The 20,863-nt window shown below is 55.4% G+C and overlaps 1 protein-coding gene across 1 annotated transcript; it reads right to left on the bottom strand.

The window, feature by feature from the left end:
- Positions 1-487: 487 nt before the first annotated feature.
- STRIP1 (striatin interacting protein 1) lies at positions 488-18,908 on the bottom strand. The gene is made up of 21 exons (XM_037038781.1): positions 18,699-18,908; positions 16,141-16,210; positions 15,421-15,495; positions 14,863-14,997; positions 14,649-14,769; positions 14,353-14,421; positions 13,325-13,431; positions 13,108-13,235; positions 12,046-12,228; positions 11,463-11,680; positions 10,464-10,529; positions 10,277-10,340; positions 8,920-8,991; positions 8,377-8,451; positions 8,104-8,201; positions 5,033-5,159; positions 4,720-4,820; positions 3,872-3,938; positions 3,250-3,354; positions 2,438-2,642; positions 488-1,410 (listed from the first exon to the last, which is right to left on the bottom strand). The coding sequence occupies exons 1-21, from the start codon at positions 18,876-18,878 to the stop codon at positions 1,163-1,165; spliced, it is 2,514 nt and encodes an 837-aa protein (XP_036894676.1). The 5' UTR covers positions 18,879-18,908; the 3' UTR covers positions 488-1,162.
- Positions 18,909-20,863: the final 1,955 nt, after the last annotated feature.

Below are 20,863 nucleotides of genomic sequence, written 5' to 3'. Positions count from 1 at the left end.
CTGCTCAGCCCTGGGGCTCTCAGGCCCTCGCACACTCCCTTTCCTGCTCTGAGGCTGACTCCTGATGAGCTGCTTCCCCAGGCTCAGGGCTCCTAAGTCTCCTCTCAGTCCCAATGGTCTGCCCAGCGAGGGCCCAGAGCACCCGACCCCAGACCAGCCCTTTCCCCCAGCAATGAAACTGGCGCAGCCAAGGCCAGCTCAGGAGTGCGACCCGGAGAAGCCTGGGGCTCCTGCCACAGTGACGTCAAACTCAGGGGTGCAGAATGTGTCATTCCAGCAGCCCACGTCATGAAGCTGCGGCGACTCCAACTGACTGGGCAGAGGGAATGCTTTGGAGGGGCGCCCGCCCCCACCCCAGAAGGAAGAGGTGGGCAGCACGGCAGAAGACAAGTGGGCACCTACCAATGCAGGCAAGAAAACCCACTTTCTAGACCTGGAAGAGATACGCAGGAGCCACACGTTCTGCAGACAAGGCCACTGGGACTGCCTTTGCTTCCTTTTAATGTAAACAGAACACAAACATGTTAAAAACCCCGGGATGGCACAAGAGTGCATACACAGACTCATGTACAGGTATTTACAGGCCCGCGCAAACCAAGAGGACACACGGCACCACTGGTGAAGGGACACGTCTCTTCCCACCCCCACCCCATCCAGAAACGAAGTGCCGGTGAGCTGTGGGATCCCTGCTACTGCTTCTGGAGGAAACTCGGCAGGAGGCTAGGACGATGACACCACAAACCCCGAGGCAGAACCAAGACTCTGACTTCCTGGCCCTGATCCTAAGCCCTCCTCCTTGGCAAGCGGGCCTGCCAAGGGTTTGCATGTCTCACGAATTCGGCATGACCCCCGAAATTCAGATGTAATGGGTTCCCAGCCCATCCGAGCTTTTCCCAGCCTTGGGCTGAATGGGAAATGAGCTGTAACCAACCATGTCCGAGAGAAGAGGGAGGGGGGAGTGAAGAGAGAGGATGCCGAGCAGAGATGGCTGCTCCCAGGACACTGGGCATCAGCCAGAGGCTGAGCCAGTGCTGTCAGGGGAGGGTGTGGCGGGGCTGTGCTGCCACCTGGAGGTGGACAGGCACACTGCAGTGACCCGGGCGGGACCCTGGGCACCTGGACCTCATCACCTCTTTCCTCTTCAGTCCCCTGACCAGGAGCCTCACTGCAGCAGCTCCTCCCAGGAAATAGGCTTGGAGAAGACCTCCCTTTCCAACCAGAGGTCGTAGTTCATCTGGAAGTCCTCAGGGAGGTCCACCCGCTGGCCCAGGACGCTCTGCAGGCAGTTGTCCACAGGCAGGAAGTCGGGGTTGCTGTGGGCCCGGTCGTAGCGCCGGGCGTTGAAGCGTTCAATGTTGGCACGGAGGGCGCACTCCTCTGCCTGGAAGTCCCACGGCCGGGCGTCCAGATCTGGGGAGGAGCAGGAGGAGCAGTCAGAGCCGGGCGCTCTGGGCAGCACCCCTGCGTCCCTGCAGGTGAGGGCCAGGCTGCTCCGGCCTGACGTGCTGATCATCAGCCCCCAAGCCCCATGCCTGGGGATGTCAACGGGACTTCTCCCCTAGAGGACTCACGCAAAGGAGGGTCGGGTGAATGGAAGAACCAGCTCTACGGAGCAGGGGCCACACCGCCGTCCATGTGGACGCAGCAAGGACAGACACAATCATTTCTCTGAAAGCCACAGGTCCAGGGGAGGAGCCCGCAGGTCCCCTTGTGAGCCCCTTCTCTGCCCCGGGTACAAACTCACAGGGCCCCAGGAATGCAATCAGGTGGCCACGGTACGCTGGACCAGGGACTGTGACGGCAGCATGGTGAGGGGACACCGGGAAGAACCCACTCTGCCCCGGAGGCTGAGACAGCTGCCCAGAGGGGAGGAAACACAACACACGCAGATAGGGGACAGACAGGGGACACGGGGGGCACCCTGCTGGAAGAGGGCACAGAAGTGGGGACAGCACAGGCTGACGTGCATGGACCAAGTGCTCTGTGTGCCCAGTGCTCTGCGTGCCCTGTCCCTGGGCGGGACAGGCTGGTCTGAACAGAAGCTGGGCCAGATCGTGGAGGAGGACAGGGAGGGGTGCGGTGTGGGCCTCAGGTGGTGTGCTCAGGCGTTCGGCTCTGATTCTAAGGGCCACCAGAGGTTAATGAAGGCCCTGACTCAGGGGGGCGCCACCAGATCTGCATTTGGGAAAGTCCCTGGAGCACAGTTCCAGGCACTGACGGAGGGAAAGGCTCTGGAGGCGAGAAGCCATCAGGAGCCGAAAGGACGTGGCCAGAACCGAGGCAGTTGCAGAGGAAGGAAAAGACAAGACAGCCTTGCAACAGCTTCTGGAAAAGGAATGACTGAGGGAGGCTCAGAGGAATGGGGGCCGACCAGACTCTCAAAGTCCTTCCTAGCACTCCACGCGACCCTTCAGAGGGCACCAGGGCAGGGCCTCACCGTTGCCGTATGCCCAGTCGTCGTTCAGCCGGTGCCGGACCTTCTGGTAGATGGCAGACATGGTCTTCATGTTGCTCTTGCGCCACTGCCGCCCCAGGTACTTGGTCTGCACCTTGAGCAGCTTCAGCACGTACAGCTGCATCATGGCCTGCTTCACCTTCAGCGCACGCTTCAGGATGGGGGCAGACTTGAACACCACCAGCATCTGCAAGGGGCACAGGGCCGGCCCGGGGGAGGTCGAAACAGATGCCTGCGTCAGCACCTGGCTGCTCTCCCCTTCTGGGGTCATGGGCAGGAGGGCCGATGTCCCAGTCCTCCCCAGACTGAGATGTTTCCTGGGACCTGGGACTTCCGCTGCTAAAACCACCAGAGTCCTAGGCAAACCAGGATCGCTGGCCGCCCTCCTTCTTAGTCTTTTTGGAATGTGAAGAAAGCTACGAATTCCTTCAGAAATACTGATATATGCATGTACCTACAATTTCAGAGACTCCATGGACCTCCCACCCCAAGGCACCCGCACACTTAGGGTCAAGGGAGACCCCTAGATCCCTGGTCAGGCAGAAACCCCTCTGTAAGTGTGCATGATTCGGTTCATGACTGAGCTTCTCCAGCTTCCAGCTCAACTCATCAAGGAACCAGGAATCAGCCCCTAAAATGCAAGGATGTGGCTGCAGGGAAGCTAGGAGGGAAGGGTGTAGCTGCAGTAGCAAGCCCACCCTGGGGACCCCTGCTCCTGGGCACGAGGGACGGTACAGGGCACAGCACTCAGCTGCAAGCTCCAGGTTCCGGGCCTGCCGCCTGCGCTGTCTCACCATCGTCCTGGAATGCTTCCACTTGGTCAGCTTGTTTAAGATCCGAAGGAGGTTGATACAAGAAAAGAGGTTCCTCCAGCAAAACTGGTTATTGTCACCTGCTTCCTGCGGGGGAAACCCAGGTGCAACCATGACGCTCACGGCAGCGGGGGCTGTGCAGCCCCCAAGTCCCTCAGGCGTACGATCTCCCAACTGCGGGCCTCTCTGGCCTGTACCAGGAACGCACTCCTCTCCATAGCCCAGGGGAGACTCCACCCCAGAAGCTGGTGGGGTGGGGGGAGCTACCTAAAATTTTCCTGCAGGAAATAGCAGGACATTGGGGCCAGGGCCTCGGCCTCCACAACCTGGCACATCGGGCTCCCTCAGAGCTGTGGCCCCAGAGCTGCAGTGCAGGGAAAGAGAAGCAGCTCGGCCTGGTGAACTCTGGGTCACCAGCCCCTGAAGACCTGCTCCCGAGACAAACTAATTCCCACATCCAAATCTTTGCGCACTTGCATGCAATACAGTGTTTTAAGGGCCAGGCACCCGCTAGTGACCTCTCCTATCCCAGTGTGCAGGAGGCAGGCTCCCCACTACCAACCCTCACATGAAAGGAATGCTGGGGAAGAGCCTTGCCACTCACCAGGCTCTCAGCAGTCAGCTCCGGCAGCTCATGCACCACGCAGTGAGGGTAATCCAGGACAGAAATGCTGCAAAGGGCAAGGGGAAACAGGCGCCTGCCGTGAACCAGGGCGGGGTCTGGGCTGCAGCTGTGGCCGGGCTGGCCCCAGCTCTCCCCCTCACCTGCTGGAGTGGAAGCGAGACTCTACCCTGTCTGTACTGCCCTGGCTCCCCCAGCTCTAAGAGGAGAAAATACCTGCTCCAAGGGGACTTGAAAGGCCCCTCTGGCCAGAGACCAGCTTGCAATCTCACAAGGGATAGAGACCCTGTTTTCCAAGCAGCAACAAATCTGGGGCTCAGAGGCTGGGGGCTGGGCGGGAGGTGGGGAGACTTCTCAGGGCACTGAAGGCCAAGCCCCTGTGGGAGACGGTGTGTGGCTGACAGCTCACCGTACGATGCACCACAGTGTAAGCAGGCAGTAAAGTACGGCTGGCACCTGGTGAGAGGGGTGGGGGTTAAAGCCAGCACACAGGGCATGACAGTGCATATGGCTGGCTGAGCTCCCAGAGAGAACAGGCAGGCTGGCTGGCATACTCAAAAAAAGGGGGGGGCACAAAAGGGCAGCAAGGGCAGCCCTGGAGCCCAGGATGAGACCCTTCCCACCCAGGCACAGACAGAGTCAGCCGTCACTAGACAGCTGGAGAGCTGGACTCGGATTTCACTGGCAGGGACCGTGTCTCATGCATCTCTGCATCCTGAAGCCCGGGAGAGCACCAGCATGTGGGTGCAGAGTGGGCTCGGTGGCACGGGCATGCTGGGAGCCCTGCTGACTGGCCATACCCACCCCTCCTGATCCCTGGGCCTTATCACCTGTTCTTGGCAGTGATGTAGGACATGATGTTTTGATTGAAGAACTTTAGAATCAAAGGGATGCAGTTGGCGAACACCAGGTGCTGGGCCATGTATTCAAACTGAAACCAACAGAAAAAAGTAAGCATGCTCCTTGGGAGCTCACTGTCTTTCCTCCGGTGGCAAAGGCCTTGGTTGGAAGACTGAGTCAGACCATTCACACAGAGCCCAAGGGCATCCGACAGCCAAGGCCTCCACTCTTCGGGGCTGGAGGAGCGGCACCGCCCAAGGCCCTGGCCCAGAGGATAGGAAGGAAGGCAGGCCTTGCAGGTACCTGGTAGACATGGTTCAACTTAAAGTGCTTCAGCAGCAGCAGCAGGACAGCAGAAATGGCCTTAACAATGACCTCTTTGTGGCGGTTCACGTCCACGCCCAGCTTCATGCTCTGTAGCACTGTGGTGCTGGAAGCACAGGCAGCCGGGTGAGCCGGCGGTGTGGCGGGGCCCTCCCACCTCAGAGCGACGTTGCTCTTCCTCGGGATGCCCCAGTCACATTTCTGGACTATTTCTCTGCTTTTCCTCCAGCACTGAACCTCTTTTTCAAGGTCTCCCCTAAGCGTCTGCCACCACAGAAGCTGCCTTCCTCCGGCGTGCTCCGTGGAATACCACCATGCTGAGACATTTTGTGTTACGGGGAAGACAGGTTCTGGGGTCAGATAAACTTACAAAGCACTGAGTTAAATCAGTTTCTTTTTAAAACTTATCTTCAATTATACTTGACATACAGTATCATATTAGCTGTAGGTGTGTGACATAGTGATTAGACATTTGAATCAGTTTCTGAATTCAGGACTTCTCACTGTCTCTGGAACCCCCTGCCCGAGGGCCACCATGATGGCCCAGTGTTCCGTGACACCCCTCTGGTACTAGCCACATCTTGCCTCCTCCCTCACCTGGCTCTCACACCACACACAAGGAGCCCGGCCACCAGGGAAGTGGGTGGTCTCAGCAGCCAGGAAGGGCACCAGGTCAAGGCTGGGTGGCTCTCAAAGGAGAACATGCTCGACTTCCGCCAAGACGGAGGCATAGGTGGAAACACTGTGCCTTCTCCCAAAACCAAGTTTGAATACCACAAAGGTTTGGAGAACAAAGACACAGCCAAAGAACAGAAAATTGAATTATATGGAAGTCCGACAACAACAAACCGGGACGTTCAACCAGGACGGTAAGAGGGGCGGAACCAGCAGCGGAGCAGGGTCGGGCAGGACAGATCCCCTGACCTAGGCCCGCCAAGTGGCCCGGACCCAGTTGGGGTGCGGGGCAGACTGACCGCGGTCGCACATTCCCGCACAGTGAGATGGACCACGCAGGCCCCAGGGGGCGAGGGCTGACGGCGGTGGCACACTCACGTGCAGTGGGACGAAATGCGCGGGCCCTGGTGACGGTGGCAGCTGCCGCACCTGTGGGGGCCATGGCAGACGGGACGCCATTGCTCCTCGTTGACCCCACCCCCACATACAGCGTCACAACCCACTGAGTTGCCCTGTTCTAGTGAACACTTTAGGGCTCTGATCCTGATACGGAACAGGCACGAACAGCCCAAAAGATGGCACAAGAAGAACTCAAAGTCCCAGAGCCGATAACTCTAAGTGACCGAGAAATTGCCAGCCTCTCAGAAGCACAATTCAAGACACTATTTATCAGGATGCTCACAGAACTGGTAGATTATAGTCACAAATTAGAGGAACATAGTCACAAATTAGAGGAACATAGGAAGGCTAAACTAATTGAAATGAAGGGAGATGTCCAGGAAACCAATAGTGATGGAAAGGAAACTGGGACTCAAATCAATGGAATGGACCAGAAGGAAGAACAAAACATCCCACCAGAAAGGAATGAAGAAATGAGAATTCAAAAAAATGAGGAGAGGCTTAGGAACCTCCAGGACATCTTTAAACGTTCCAACATCCGGATTATAGGGGTACCAGAAGGGGGAAAGAAACAGCCACGAGTGGAAAACTTATTTGAACAAATAATAAAGGAGAACTTCCCCAGTCTGGCAAAGGAAATAGACTTCCAGGAAATCCAGGAAGCTCAGAGAGTGCCAAAGAAGTTGGACCCAAGAAGGAACACACCAAGGCACATCATAATTACATTAGCCAAGACCAAAATGAAGGAGAGAATCCTAGAAGCAGCAAGGGATAAGGGGACAGTCACCTACAAAGGAGTACCCATCAGACTGTCAGCGGATTTCTCAAAAGAGACCTTACAGGCAAGAAGGGGCTGGAAAGAAGTATTCCAAGTCATGAAATCCAAAGACCTACAGCCAAGATTGCTTTATCCAGCAAAACTTTCATTTAGAATGGAAGGACAGATAAAGTGCTTCTCAGATAAGGTCAAGTTCAAGGAGTTCATCATCACCAAGCCCTTATTATATGAAATGCTAAAGGGACTTATATAAGAAAAAGAAGATGAAAAATATGAACAGTGAAAGGACAGCAAACTCACAGTTATTAACAAGCACACCTAAAACAAAAGCAAACCAAGAGGACAGCTAGATCAGGAGTGGAACCATAGAAATGAAGAACACATGGAGGGTTAGCAACAGGGCAGTGGGAGGAGGAGAAGGTACAGAAAATAGCATAGACAGTAGGTAGAAAATAGCATAGACAGTAGGTAGAAAATAGATAGGGGGAGGGCAAGAATAGTGGGGGAAATATAGAATCTAAAGAACTTAAGACACGTGGTTATAAACTAAGGTGGGGAGAATGGTGGGGGAGGGAGTGTGCCGGTGGAGGGGAATGAAGACGGGGGGGGCGGGGGAATAGAACAACTGTAATGGTATAATCAATAAAATATATTTTAAAAAAAAGGAGAACATGCTCTGGGCTCATGCTCTCACATCAGAGGTGCAGTCTGCGGCCCGGGGGAGGAGCCCCGGAGGACTCCACCATCACCCTGAGATTCATAAATGCCCCACGTGCTAGCCCGCTAGGGAATAGGAGGGAACCCCTACCCAGCTGAGGTTCAGCTCCTGGCTGGCAAATTGTCCAGATGCTGAACCTGCTCGTCCCAGGTGTCCCAGTCACACAGCTTTCGAGGGCGGGGCTCGGGAATGTGGGCACAGCCTGACTCACTTTGCAGAGGAGACTGGCTCTCCCCAGCGACCAGTGTTCGCCCAGTGGCAGAGTCCATGCCAGCTGGACTAAGCCTTCCCCCCAACCAGTAAAACTAAATATTTAATCTGGTATTTATTTTTTCTGCTGAGCCAGAAATACCCTCAACTTAACCTGCAGAGAAATTGAATCCAGAAAAGAAGGCAACCTAGCAAACACTGGGACCGAACACAAACACCTCCCTGTTCTACTGCCCCGGCCTGCGCCCTCCACGGCCCCATGGCACTCACGGCATCTCCTCGGGCAGGACGTCCGCTAGGATATTGATGGAGTCTGTTTTGGCCTTTGAGGTGGGAGCTGCGGCCAGCAGGATCTTCAGCAGCGCGATCTGGGGAGGAGGGGACATGCAGGAGGAAGCGGGGAGGCAGCCCTCCTGGAGAGGCCCGGCGGCAGGTGGGGGGCCGAAGGACGCGCTCCGAGTCTGGGGAGGGCAATCCCCTGGCAGGTGCCCACTGCTGGCCACTGAGGGGCCCAGGGCCAGGGCCCTCTGGAGGGGCACTCACCATGTACTGAGGCAGGCTGGGGAGCAGGCCTTGGTACAGGGTTTCTGCAGGGACTTGTTCAACTTCCTCTTCTCCCTTTCAACACAGTGGTACACACACAAACCCCAGTCCGACCACGGTCTCCAGAGCCAACGTACTCGCTGGCCGGAGGGGAATCTGTAAGTGTCACTGTCAGTAACGATGTTGGTGGTGACAGTGGGACCTGCCAGGCACTTGCAGCTGCTCGGCTAGTCCTCACCACCACTCTGTGAAGAAGGCACTGTTATTATGTCCATTTCATAGGTGAGGGAACTGAGGCACAGGGAGACCCAGCCTCCTGCTGGGTCATCTCCCACAGAACAGCAGAGCCAAGAATCAGAGGCGGCAACTGGCTTGGAGTCTGCATTCTTAACTCTGCACTAGACACAGGCCACCCCCGCCGACCACGGCAGCGAGGCCGGGGCCTTTTGAGGGCAGGGGCCAAGGCAGCTTCACGGGTGAGGCTCAGCACAGAGCCTGGGAAGAGCCAGGGATCCTGCTGGCTGAGGAAGGCTCCCGACTCACCCCTGAGAGAGGAGAGCGAAGGTACTCCTCCTCCATCTGCGCCTGGACCTCCGCGATCGACGTGTACTTGTGCTGGAGAGAGGAGAAAGGACTCTGAGGGCCGAGTCTCAGGCCCTGGCTAGCTGCCCACACGCTGGCCAAGGCCACGCACCGCGTCCCCCAGCTCGGGCTTCCTCAAGAGGGCTGCAGCTCCCCAGGGATCCCTCACTAACGTCCCAAACCCAAACCATCTTTCTGAGTGAGCACTTGCCTTTAAAGCCAGTGCAAAAGCAAACTAAAGACTAGAAAAAAGCAAATTAAAGGAGGGAAAGGGGCTTTCAGGTGGTAAGAGTGACAGAAAAACTATCAAAAGCAGAATCAAGTACCCAGGCACTCATAAAGCCCAACTACATGGGCCCACTTAGTACTAAACACTTCAGAAATGTTTCAAACACATAAACATCTAAATTCCAGACAGGCTGTGCAGAGAGACATCTCTTCCCTACTCCTGAAGTTCCCTCCCGCGTGGAGGCACATGCGTGTACTCAACACCTTGGTCTCTCCCTGCCCCTCACTTCCCCTCCCTGATGGCTGGTGAGTGTGGGAGGAGGAACAGGACGTTCTTGTTCTCCCAGCCTCTTTCTCTTCTCTCTTTAACAACAATGGCAGGGCTTCGGCCCTCTCCTGCTCCTGCATCAGGTTCGGAAGCACTCCTGCACTGCCTGGGCCGGGCTGGGTACCCGCCTCGCCCTGGAAGTCAGGGGTTTGGCCCCTGCCGCTGCTGTGCGCACCGCCTCCTTGTCCCACCGCTCCATCAGCAATACACCTGGAGCTGCGGTCCTGCTCCTTCATCTCAATAGCCTCAGAGCTTGAGCAAGAGTAGGGGGAGGGTATTTAATAGGCCCCTTAAAACTTCAAGAACTCTCAGGTAATATCTTTTTGTTTTGGTTTTATTTTCTTTTAGAGAAAGAGGAAGGGAGGGAGAAAGAGGGAGAGAAACATCAATGTGTGAGAGATTCATGCATCAATTGCCTCTCACAAGCCCCCCAACTGGGGACCTGGCCTGCAACCCAGGCATGTGCCCTGACTGAGAATTGAACCAGCGACCTTTTGGGCACTCAATCCACCAAGCCACGCCAGCCAGAGCAGGTAACACAATATTGAATGAGCTACCAGTAAGTCCCCAACAAAAGCTCCACTGAAACAAATAAGACCTGCAAAGAAGAGCTGTCAGAAGGCACAGCCGCAGGCCACCCACCCCCTGGCCCAGGCGCCTCCGGGCGGAGACAACCAGGGTAAAGCGGCTCCTCCCAGCGGGCTGGGCTCACTTTCCCCGCTGGGGACCAAACTAGGCCAAAAGCACACCCAAAGCCTCTACCTGTTTCAGAGTCCGGATGCTTTCGTGGATTGGCCTGGGCAGCCCCACCACCGTGCTCGTGTCGCTGGAGAATAAAGGAGGCCCTGTGTTAGGCCCAGACACCTAGCCACCTGGGTCCCCAAACGCCAAAGGCCGAGAGGGTGAACTGCTCGTTGCCTCTCCTCAGAGGGACTCAGGTCGCGCTCACCTGCCCAGAGTGTAGCCGATGAACTTGCTGCGGCTGCACTCGAGGAACATCTCGATGTCCTTCTCTCTGCCAAGGAAAGAGAGCAGGGTTTGCACAGCTCGCTATTCCCAGGGGCCCTGGCTAACAGACTACTGAACGGCCAGGGGCTGTGGAGCCGGAAGGAAAAAAACCTCCCACAAGTTTTTCTTTATGGGAAGAAAAAGGAAAAAAGAACTGAAACCTTCGGTCTATTTTAATGTCTTTCATAATGTTGCTGAATCTACCTATAATCTGGTATTATATGTAACCAGTTTACTTGCAAAATTAAAGTGATGCACTGAATTAAAAGCATACTTTATTCAGATATTAACAACTTTGTCAACAGAACTCCTTAAATATTTAAAATTTTGCTACTGATCTCACGCATCCCATTTCTGGTCCCACATGAGCAGTATATGCTGCCTTTCCCGACACTCTGCCGTGTATTCCCGTCATGGGCCCCTGAAAACTGGGGCTTTACCTGGATTAAGGAAATGACTTTATATCCTCTCACATGTTTACCTATTTCTTAAGTTAGTGCCTTTTCCAACCGAGAACATGTCTACATACCTAGGTACCTCCCCATCCACGCATTCACGCACATGTGTCTCAGCTATCTTAATGACGGTTCTAAAGGATCTCTTCCTTAACCCAGAATTTTTATGTTAGCCATATATGACCCCAGGGCTTGTGGAGATGAGCTCCCTGGACTGTCCCTGTTTTCATTTCCCCCACCCCCTTGCCCCAGCCCGACTCTAACCAAGAGCTAGCTCCTGTTACAGACTCAGGAGTGCACGAGGGACCCTCTGCGCACAGCCGGTGGGGCCAGCACAGGGTCCTGTGAGAGAGCCTCGCCCAAGAGCCAAGGCCAGCCTGTCCCAGCAGCGGACCTGATGTGGAGACCCAGGCCAGGTGCCCGGCCAGGGGGTGTGAGGGCTCTGGTTTCAGGAACCAAGAGCGATCCGAGGGTCTGAGACTCACCTGACCTTGGGCGCCCACGGGAGCCCCTTTGGGCAGGTAAGCCTGTCGGTCTGGGGGTGCTGAAGCGGGGGAGGCATCACCTCGTCGCGCTCAAGGGGGAACGTCTCCCCCTCCAGACTGTTGTCATCGTCATTCTCCTCCTCCTCTTCTCGGGAGTCATCAGCCTTGTAGGGGTCCCGCTCGTTGAAGGCATCCAAGTTGTCCTGCTTTATCAGAGCCTGGACAGAGGGGGAGAGAAGAGTAGACAACAAGCACCAACTGAGGATCTACAGAGGGGCAAGGACGCTGGTGAGGCTGGAACACAGAAAGGTGGGAGGTGGGGAGCCCAGGGCAGTGGGAAGCAGGAAGTTAAGGTTGGGCCCAAATGACATGCCATTTCCTGTCCTAGTCTCTTTAAAATACGATGTCCCAAGTGCCCACTAAAAACTGGGCCCCAGGACTGGGGACGCAGTGTTCCTGCCTTAAGGCCTTCACTCTGCCTAGCTGTCCCGAGACAACTCCCCCCGCGCTCGTCCAAGGACCATGCCGCCATATGTGCGTCTGCAGGACCCTCTGGAGTGGCAAGGCCCTCTGTCGCCCTCACCTTGTGCTCCCGCCGACCCCGTTTCTGCTGCTGCTCAATCAGGTCGGAGGCAGAGGCTGGTGGGGAGGCGGCCCTCATGTTGCGGATCACTCTGATGCTGTCCTCAGGCAGAGGGGGCAGGCCCAGGAGGGTGCGCTTCTCTGCCTTCATGCCCTGCAGCTCCTCAAAGCCACCCAGCGTGCACTGCGTCAGACGGGGAGCAGGGCTGTGTCGGGCTCGAGTGCACCCAGGACCCACATCTCTACAGGACCCCACAACCTCTGAACAAGGGACCCCCTGCACTCAGGGGGGCTCAGCAACATCAGAAAGGGGGAGGAGCAACAGGGGCTGGCTGAGCCTAGCGAACACACGTAGCACTGTGTGCACAACATGCTTTTCGGGTTAATAATAAACAAAAACAAAAACACAGATTGAACAGCCCAACCCTTCAAGCTCCTAGAAACACTGGTGAGCTTGTGTGCTCCAGAAGGTGCACAGGCCAGACTTTCAAGTCACACTGCAAATGCAGCTGACCCTGGAACAATGCAGGGGAAGGGGTGCCGACACCCCACGCAGAGCTGAAGTCGGCCCTCCACGTACAGGGATTTGAAACCTCAAATCAAAAACACAGCTGACTCTTGAACGTGGGTTTCAACTGCACGGGTCCACTTTTATTTTAACAATCCGCATACAACTGGACCCGCGCTGCTTAAACCCGTGTTGTTCAGAGGTCAACTGTCCTCTGAGGATATTCCAATTCAAAAAAAGAAAGGGGGATGCACTCACTCTAAACACCCCCCTAGAAGCCAGGAGGGCCAGCAATCTCAGGCCAATTGCTTTCACTGTTTCTGAGAGACTCAGCTCTTCTCTCTGGCTTCAGGAAGGCTCTGGGAGGAGCTAACAGGACGTGTGGCCAAGATAAAATGTGCAGGCCACTCTGAAGAGGGCATAACCCCCAGTCTGGGCCCCACAGGGCTGGTCCCTTCTGAAGGGAGGGAGGGTGAGCCCTGGGGCAGCGGCAGTCCAAGCCCCACGCCTGCCCTGTCCCCTGGCATCTGTGCGCCTCTTCAAGGAGGTGCTCACCAGCACTGTCTTCCAAAGCAGCAAGAGAACCTTCTTCATGGGGAAGTGAGGGGCATGGCCACTGCAAAATTTGGTCACCATCCCGAAGAGCATGATGGCGAACGGCTCATGGTTGTACAGCGGGGAACCTGGAGACGACAGGAAGACATCAGACCGCAGGCAGGGACAGGCCTCTCCCAAGCCCGCCAGCCTCAGCAACCGGGACCCAGGGTCCCACCTAGCTCAGCCCTAAAGGTCTGCCGCATCGTCTTCCACTCAGCTGTGTCCCCCTCACACTCCTGGTGAACGGTCTCCACAATCAGGTACATGATGTTGAGCAGGACCCTGGGGATGAGAAAACCCGGAGGGTGGGGATTCGAGGGAGCGCCTGGCTTTCCCACACCCCAGCCGACGTGAGGAAGCCAGACAGGAAGGCTAACTGACAGGGGAGGGCTGCAACATCCAGGTCACTGAGAGCCCCACAGAGCGCACAGTGCTTCCTCCTCGGCCCCATGCTGCCAGGGCTGGGACCACACCTGTTCTGTGTCTCCAGTGTCTAGCAAAGTGCTTACTCAGAGCAGGTGCTTGGCAAATGGTTGCTGAATGGATTACTGTGAACCAGACTGGCCAAAAGCACTCATTGCTCTGAGCTTCCTGGAATGAAAACGACACAGAGGGGGCAGTGAGCTGTGGAAGTGGAGGTTGGATCCACCAACGCAGAGCAGCATGGAGGTGAGAACAGACTGTGGGTACCACAGTGAGTGAGGGTCAGAAGCACACAGGGCGATGCCAGGGACCCTGACTACAGTGGGGACACCGCCAAGCCCCAGTCTGAAAATTTCTAAGTGCAAGAGAAGAGACAGACCCGGACCCTCACAAGGAGAAGGTGACCTTGCTCTTGAGCAGCTGCCATTCCTTCTGCACAGCCCGAAGCATCATGAACTGTCAAGTCTAACCCTACATAGACGGCGGTCAAGCTGTGCACGGGAAAGTGGGAGCCCATGGGGTCACATAGGGCACTTTGTGCAACATGGAAAGCCACAGTAGTTCTGTTACAGGTGGCTCCACCCAGGATTTCCTCTGGGAGACTAAACCCAGAGCGCCCCCTGTACTGGGAGAGTCCTGAGCATGGTCGACTAACCCCACGTGGAGCTGAGCACACCTGCAGGTTAGCGTGTGAGAAGGAACACACGCACAGCACACAGCGTGCAAACCCAAGGACACCCCCCAGGCCCTGCTGCCTCACCATGGCCAACACAGCCTTACCTTAGGTCCGTGCTGTCAGCCAGGGAGATGGCCGGCTTCCTCACTGCACTGCTACACGCGGCGCTGTTGCTGCAGGAGAGACTGGAGTCAGCGCCTCCCCCAGATGCAGGAGAAGGGGTTCCCTGACAAGTGCTGCCCCGTCAGGGGAGCACACCACCATGAATGGTGCTTAGAAGGGACAGGACACCACAGGACCAGGGAGTGAGACGCCCAGCCCTGGACCAAACCCCCAAGACTAGGCAGTTCTGCAAGCTTGGCCCCCGCCCCACCCCTAGTTGCCTCTTGGGAGAACTCACTCTATTTCCATGTTCAGAAGCTCCACCAAAGCATGGAACGTGCCCACCTCCAGGAGCAGGAAGATGTTGTAGCGCATCCAGGTCTGCACTTCCGCCTCGGAGCTGCACTCCCCGAAGGTGCCTGCGGGTGAGCACGAAGCTCACTGAGCCCCTCCCGGATCTGGCTGGCCCCATTACCAAAGGGGAGGCAGGGGTCTGGGGGCCCACTCAGTACCTTGGGCAACATAGAGAATGGCCCGGGCCACCTTGAGCCTCTTCTCCCTGGCGGTGACTTCCAGGCCGTCCAGGAGCCTCATGGCATGGGTGCGGTGCTGGTTGGTGTCCAGCTCGGTCCACTTCTTGTCTGTCACTGCAGGGCAAGAGACCAGTGACACCTGAGCCCAGAAAACCCTCACAATGGACCTGACACCATGCTCGCCCACCAAATTCAGGACTGCCACGGGACCAGAGAACTCGGAAAGATCGGTTACTCTGTGGAAGGGTAAGGACGCACTGCTGCCTTACGAACTTGAATTTCCAGACCGAAAGAAAGAATGCTGGTTTTGGTACAAGTTTAATCACATTGAGTGCCCTTCCCCCGCAGTACTCACACTCTGAAGAGCCACCACCAGCGCTTGCAAGCCCACCCCAATGTCACATCTGGCCTGGAACAATCACAGTTCAGCACACTTCGCAGGCCACCCCAGGACTGGGGTGTTCAGATACCGTGAGACACCCTGCAGCCCTCAGGACACAGGCCAAGAGGACCCAAGAAGCGCAGGGCGCTGCTCACCATGGGTCCGGAAGTCCTCCTCAAAGCACTTGCGGTTCATCAGGAACTCGGGCCCCTCCGTGTAGCTGTACAGCTCTGTCAAGAACAGTCTCATCAGTTCCGTGTCCACACTCCACACCGGCTCCCACGCGCAGCAGAGACTGTGTTTTGTAACTACTAAGGGGGCCTCTGTGTCCTGACGAACAGGATGGAGAGCAGGCTGGCTTCCCCGGCAGCTGACTGCCGAATGCCGGGCAAGCACAAACGTGGACGTGTCCAGGCTGGGGCGCGTGATCCTAGCATGCCACGCTAGAGGCTGGTTGCTGGCACAAACAGGAGTCCCTCACGCAGCGGCCCTCTCCTGAAGAGGACCTGTGCTTCGGGGCTGGAGGAACAGCTCAGCAAACCCCACGCCACAGTGCCCAAATGCAGGCACACTTGTAGGTAGTCTGCATGACCGCTGCCCTAGGCGAGACCACTGTCAGGGACAGTACGTGGCCAAGGAGTGTGTCTGTACACAGCCGACTGAGCTGTGCGCACAGAGATGCTTCATCAAAGGAAAGGACCAGCCACAGTCATGAGATGCATGAGACCCGAGTCCAGTAACTAACCTGTTTTACACACGCCATTACTAAGACTACCTAGGCGGAAGTGGACTCCCAGATGGCATTTGCTCTTAATTTTATTAGGGACCGATAAGAAGAAAACCCCCCAAGTAACAAGAAGGTGCAGGCTTTTTACCCGAGAGCTCTGCGGCCCACTTGTCTGTGTCGGCATACTCGAACTCCAGGTCCGGGGACTCGGAATAGCCCTGTTGACAACAGGAGGGAGAGAGCCGACAGGTTGCCGAGATTCCAGAGACAGTGCTACGTGAAGGACCGCTGCCTCCACTTCTCCAATGTTCCACCACAACACTGTGCCTCCCGGGCTGGCGCAGGCCGGGCAGAGCACCCGCCCTAACTCACAACTACACACAGAGGCACGTGTACTCGTGACGTGCCTGCCTCTCCAGGAGACTGCACATTCCGTCAGAGGGGAGCTTGGCCCATTTTGCTCACCAAGAGTTTCACGATGCCCGGCACACTATTTGGCATGAATGAATGAATGAATGATTTAAACTAAAAAAAACCACAAAACTTGCTGGGTAAATAACACAAAGCTTCTAAGCATTCTGGGCAGTGGATGACCGTTCCACATGGCGCTACAATTCCAGAAGCATCCCTTCTTCCTGGCTAGTGGGCCACCAACAGCTCAAGACAGAATGAATACTGACCCCCTCAGTCTTCCTGCCCTTCTCTCAGCCTTCGGTGAGAACCGACAGACGGAGAAGGCAGCGGCTGAACAGAATGGCTCCCCTCCCCGGCACGGAGAGAATGTGGACAAAGAGAATCTTTTTATTGCTGCAGACAGGTGATCACTGAGAACACATCATCTTGGAAGCCTTATTCTCCGAGGAAAGACATGGAGAAGGGGGCCAAGTCCTCAGGCTTGATTACAAGCCACCTGGGGAGACAAAGACCACCCACAAAACGACACAGCACACCCACAAAGACAGCAGCAGAGGAACCCAACCCCCCATTCTGAGGCAATGGAGTGTGCCCTCTCGAAAGGTCTTGGAACTTCAGTTCCGTTTGCAGGATGGGGTGACGGAAATCTGCCTGGAAGGTTTTCAAGCATTAATCACAGCAAGGGAGCGCACAGTGGGCTCTCACTGTGTCCACCTCCCGGTCCTCCAGGCCCTGCTCAGGCCCCCAGCCTGCTGATCTCTGCTGGGCACTGAGAAGGCCCGCTATCTCTAAGAAAACGCATTCTGACAGGGCTCTCAGCTTAAATGTGCCCCTGACTTTCCTTCAAGTAAAAGGTCGGAAGTTTAAATGCAACAAAGGGTATTTATTTGACCACTCACAGCTACTTAAGAAAATGTAAAACATTTTCTCCATGGATGCCCCCCCACCCTGCAAAAGGGCTCCTTAAGGAGGTCAGTTTCTTCCCTTTCTCAAATAATTCACTTAACAGCTCAAGGAATGTCTGCTTTGGACTTGCCAAGTTTTGACATGTTTTACCAGAGGTTTGCCCTTGCCAACAAAAACCAAAGCCTGACTTCACACGTCTAAAGGCAGTACCACTAGGTGTTGATATGACCTGGGCGTTATACATTCCCTCTCATCAATAAGAGTCTAACTGAAGACCCGCCCAACTGCCTCCGGCGAAGGAGAGACCCCCACAGTAAGTACTCTGGGAACGTGCTGATTACCAAGCCCTAAATTGCCCTGGCTGGTGTAGCTCACTGGACTGAGTGGGGGCATTCGAACCAAAGTATCACAGTTTGATTCCCAGTCAGGGCACATGCCTGGGTTGCGGGCCAGTTCCCAGCAGGGGACACACAAGAGGCAACCATACATTGATATTTCTCTCCCTCTCTCCTTCCCTTCCCCTCTAAAGATAAGTGAATAAAATCTTTAAAAAAAAGAAGCCCTAAATTGCTGCGATGTGAGTGTCTTCATTCATGAATTCCACAACGGGAGGCAGTGGGAGGAATTCTTTAACTCAGGGTGAGGCGACTCGTCAGCTCCAGACTCCAGCGTCTCGGGAAGGGAAGGAATAGCCACTAGCAAGAGTGAGGGCACGTTGAGCCCTCACTCCTGTTTAAAATGTATATCTCTGATCTCTCACAAGAAAGAGTTCAGCATCGGAGGCACCGGGCATACCAACCCACAGGCACTGTCGCACCGTGGCTTGAACCTGCCCTGGCTCCGGTCAGATGGAAGGTTTCTCCCTCTCCTACTCTAGAAACCACCTGGCGCCGTAGTACCATTGGTGATAATTACATCCTTCCGGCTTCCAGGGCCCTTCCCCGCCCGCGTACGCCGGCCACCGCGCGCTGTGGCACCCACAGGACCAGAGGCAGAGTATTCGGGACCCGGGGTCTGCCGCCCGGCCCCTTGGAGCGCACGCGTGCCACCGACTCCTCACCCCCAGAACTGGGGTGGGGGCGGCTTCCCAGAGGCTGGGACTCCGAGAGCGCATCCATAGCTCCGGTCTCGGAGGAGCAAACAAGCAGCCACCGGCTCCCGGAGGTTCTCCGGGGCGGCGGAGCTGGGGGAGCGGAACCCGGCTTCACGCCCCCGGCCCCGGGGATGCCAGCCTTACGTCCTGCTCCTTTCGCCCTGAAATGACAACTCCCCTGTCAAGCCCTAGCAGACCCTCCGGGAAACCCAGCTTGGACCCGAGAGCTGTCGCGGGCCCGGGTCCCCAGACACAGCCCGCCGGTGCTGGCCTCGCCCCCCGAAGCTTCTGACCTCCGAGTCTTTGCGCTGGTTGCGGTTGAACTCTCGGGCTTTGCCCCCGGGCAGGAGACCCCCGCCGGCCCGCGGCGCCCCCGGTGGCGGCTGCGCGGTTGCCGGCGGCGGAGGCGGCGGCGGCTGAGGCTGCTTGTTGTTCATGATCAGCGGGCCGGGACCGCCGGGTGCCGGCTCCATCTTGGCTCTTCCACACCCCCGGCTCAATTCCCGAACAGTATCCGAGATGCAGTTCTCGCGAGATTTCTTCCACGAACGCTCCCCAGTCGCCATATTAAGTGTGGCAGCAAGTGCCGAAGCCATCTTGGCTGCCCAACACCTCGCGAGATTCCCTCCGTTTGAACTCTTACGTTTTTTCGGTCTTCTTAGGTTCCTGTTTCAAGTCATTCCCAGTTTAGATGTCCTTTTATCTGTGAGGCCTCCCTTAGCCCCTTGAATCATTTTAGTCGTCCCCCAACTTCCTTTAACAAGGCTTTGCATCTGTCATAGTGAACAAAATAGACACGTTGCCAGTCTCCAAGGAGTTCACTTTCAAATGGGGGAGATATGCTAGACAAATGAAGAAATCAATAAAAAACCGCAGTTGTGACATTCATTCATCATTCATTTAACGAACGCTTAGAATTTCTCCTCTATGCTCGGTCAAGTGCATCACACAATGCCCGTGGGAGAGACAAAGAGCACAGATACATATTAGAGACATAAATGTAGGTAAGAAGCAGAAGGCAGTGGTGATGGGGGGAGCGTGGCTGTACGAGGCAGGCTGTCCAGGAAAGGCAGGCCTGAAGGTGTGATCTTGAAGGGGTTCTGACAGGAGGGTGAGAGAGAGCCCTGCGAAGATCCGCGGAGGCTGCGGAAGGACAAGTTCCAGCGGAGGCCCTGAGGTTAGTGTGGCAGGAACTGAATGAGCCAGGGGAGCACTTGTAGATGAAGGCCAGATAATGCTGGGCCTTGTAGGGCATGGGAAGGAGTTTGAGTTTTATCCTAAGTGAAATGGAAAGCCGCAGGAGGTGTTAACCAGGGAGGTGTTAGGGTCTGATGTTTAAAAGGCCCATTTGGCTGACATTGGAGAAGAGATCGAAGAGATGCAAGAGTGGATGGAGGCTGACAGATCAGGAGATTGTACAGATGGAAGATGGTGGTTTGCACCAGGATGGAGCATTTGGGCTGATATATTTCTGTGTCCTGCAGGTTGGTTTGACAGGACTCACTGAAAGGCTGGACTCCTACCAGCAGGTTAGAGAGGCATGAAGGATGAGTCTTAAATTTTTGGCTTGAGAAACTGGGTGTGTGGTTGTATTTCTTATAAAAATAGGGATATCTGGGAGAAAGAAAAACTGATTCTTCGCGAGAGGAGCGAAGATCAAGATTTCTGTTTTGCACGTGTCAAGTCTGAGATGCCCAGTAGACAGCTTAGAGGTGATATGCAATCATTCTGTGACTGTGCAGTGAAAGCCTTAAAGGCCTGTTATCTATTGTTGTCTCCCCAGAACCACATCTCACTTGGCTGCTCTACACCCCCAGCTCAATTCTTGGAAAGTCTCTGTTGCCTGATTTCTGCCAGAATCCCTCCCAGTAGGTAGGTGTTTAAAAGTAAATGAACATTTCATGCAAGCTGGGCTGGACCAAGTTGATAGGAAAAACTAAGGGATTTGCAGAAAAAGGGCCAATGCTGAGAGGCTTCTTAGATCAAGTCAACAAACCCCACACAACTGACGTTAGTTTTAACGGCCATAGTTTGGCCCAAGTTCTAAGACCGACCCACCACAAGCCCTACTACTGGGTGGGGGTGGGGGATGGAGATTTCGACTTTGAAAGACTCTACACTATGTCAGCTACATTCAGAGTAGGAAAGATTTGGGTCCAGTAATTCTGCTTCTAGTAATAGATCCTAAGGAAATAACCAAAGATTTAGACAAAGATATACGTCCATTAATGTTTCGAGCAGTGGTATTTTCAATAGTGTTAAGTTGGGACCAACAAAAAAGACAAACTGGGCTTCATGAAAAAATTTAAATTTGTGCATCTCAAAGACACTATGCAGAATTAAAGGGCAACCTACAGACAGGAGAAATGTTTCCATATCCCATATCTGATAAGGGATTAGTGTCCAGAATATATGGAAAACACCTAAAGCTCAACAAAAACCTGAACGGCCATATTTT

Source organism: Sturnira hondurensis, unplaced genomic scaffold (genome assembly GCF_014824575.4).
Source record: "Sturnira hondurensis isolate 20B ecotype Veracruz unplaced genomic scaffold, ASM1482457v3 Scaffold0024822, whole genome shotgun sequence".
Taxonomy (NCBI): domain Eukaryota; kingdom Metazoa; phylum Chordata; class Mammalia; order Chiroptera; family Phyllostomidae; genus Sturnira; species Sturnira hondurensis.
The sequence above is the reverse complement of the archived record's forward strand: the minus strand, read 5'-3'. Positions and strand labels throughout refer to the sequence as shown.

Coding starts and splice junctions, on each gene's coding strand:
- STRIP1 (XM_037038781.1), bottom strand. CDS start 18,878: ATGGAGCCGGCACCCGGCGGTCCCGGCCCGCTGATCATGAACAACAAG. Junction 8,992..10,276: donor GCATCCGGACTCTGAAACAG/GTAGAGGCTTTG, acceptor TCCTCTCTCCAG/CACAAGTACACGTCGATCGC. Junction 8,452..8,919: donor TTCGCTCTCCTCTCTCAGGG/GTGAGTCGGGAG, acceptor CTGTGTTGAAAG/GGAGAAGAGGAAGTTGAACA.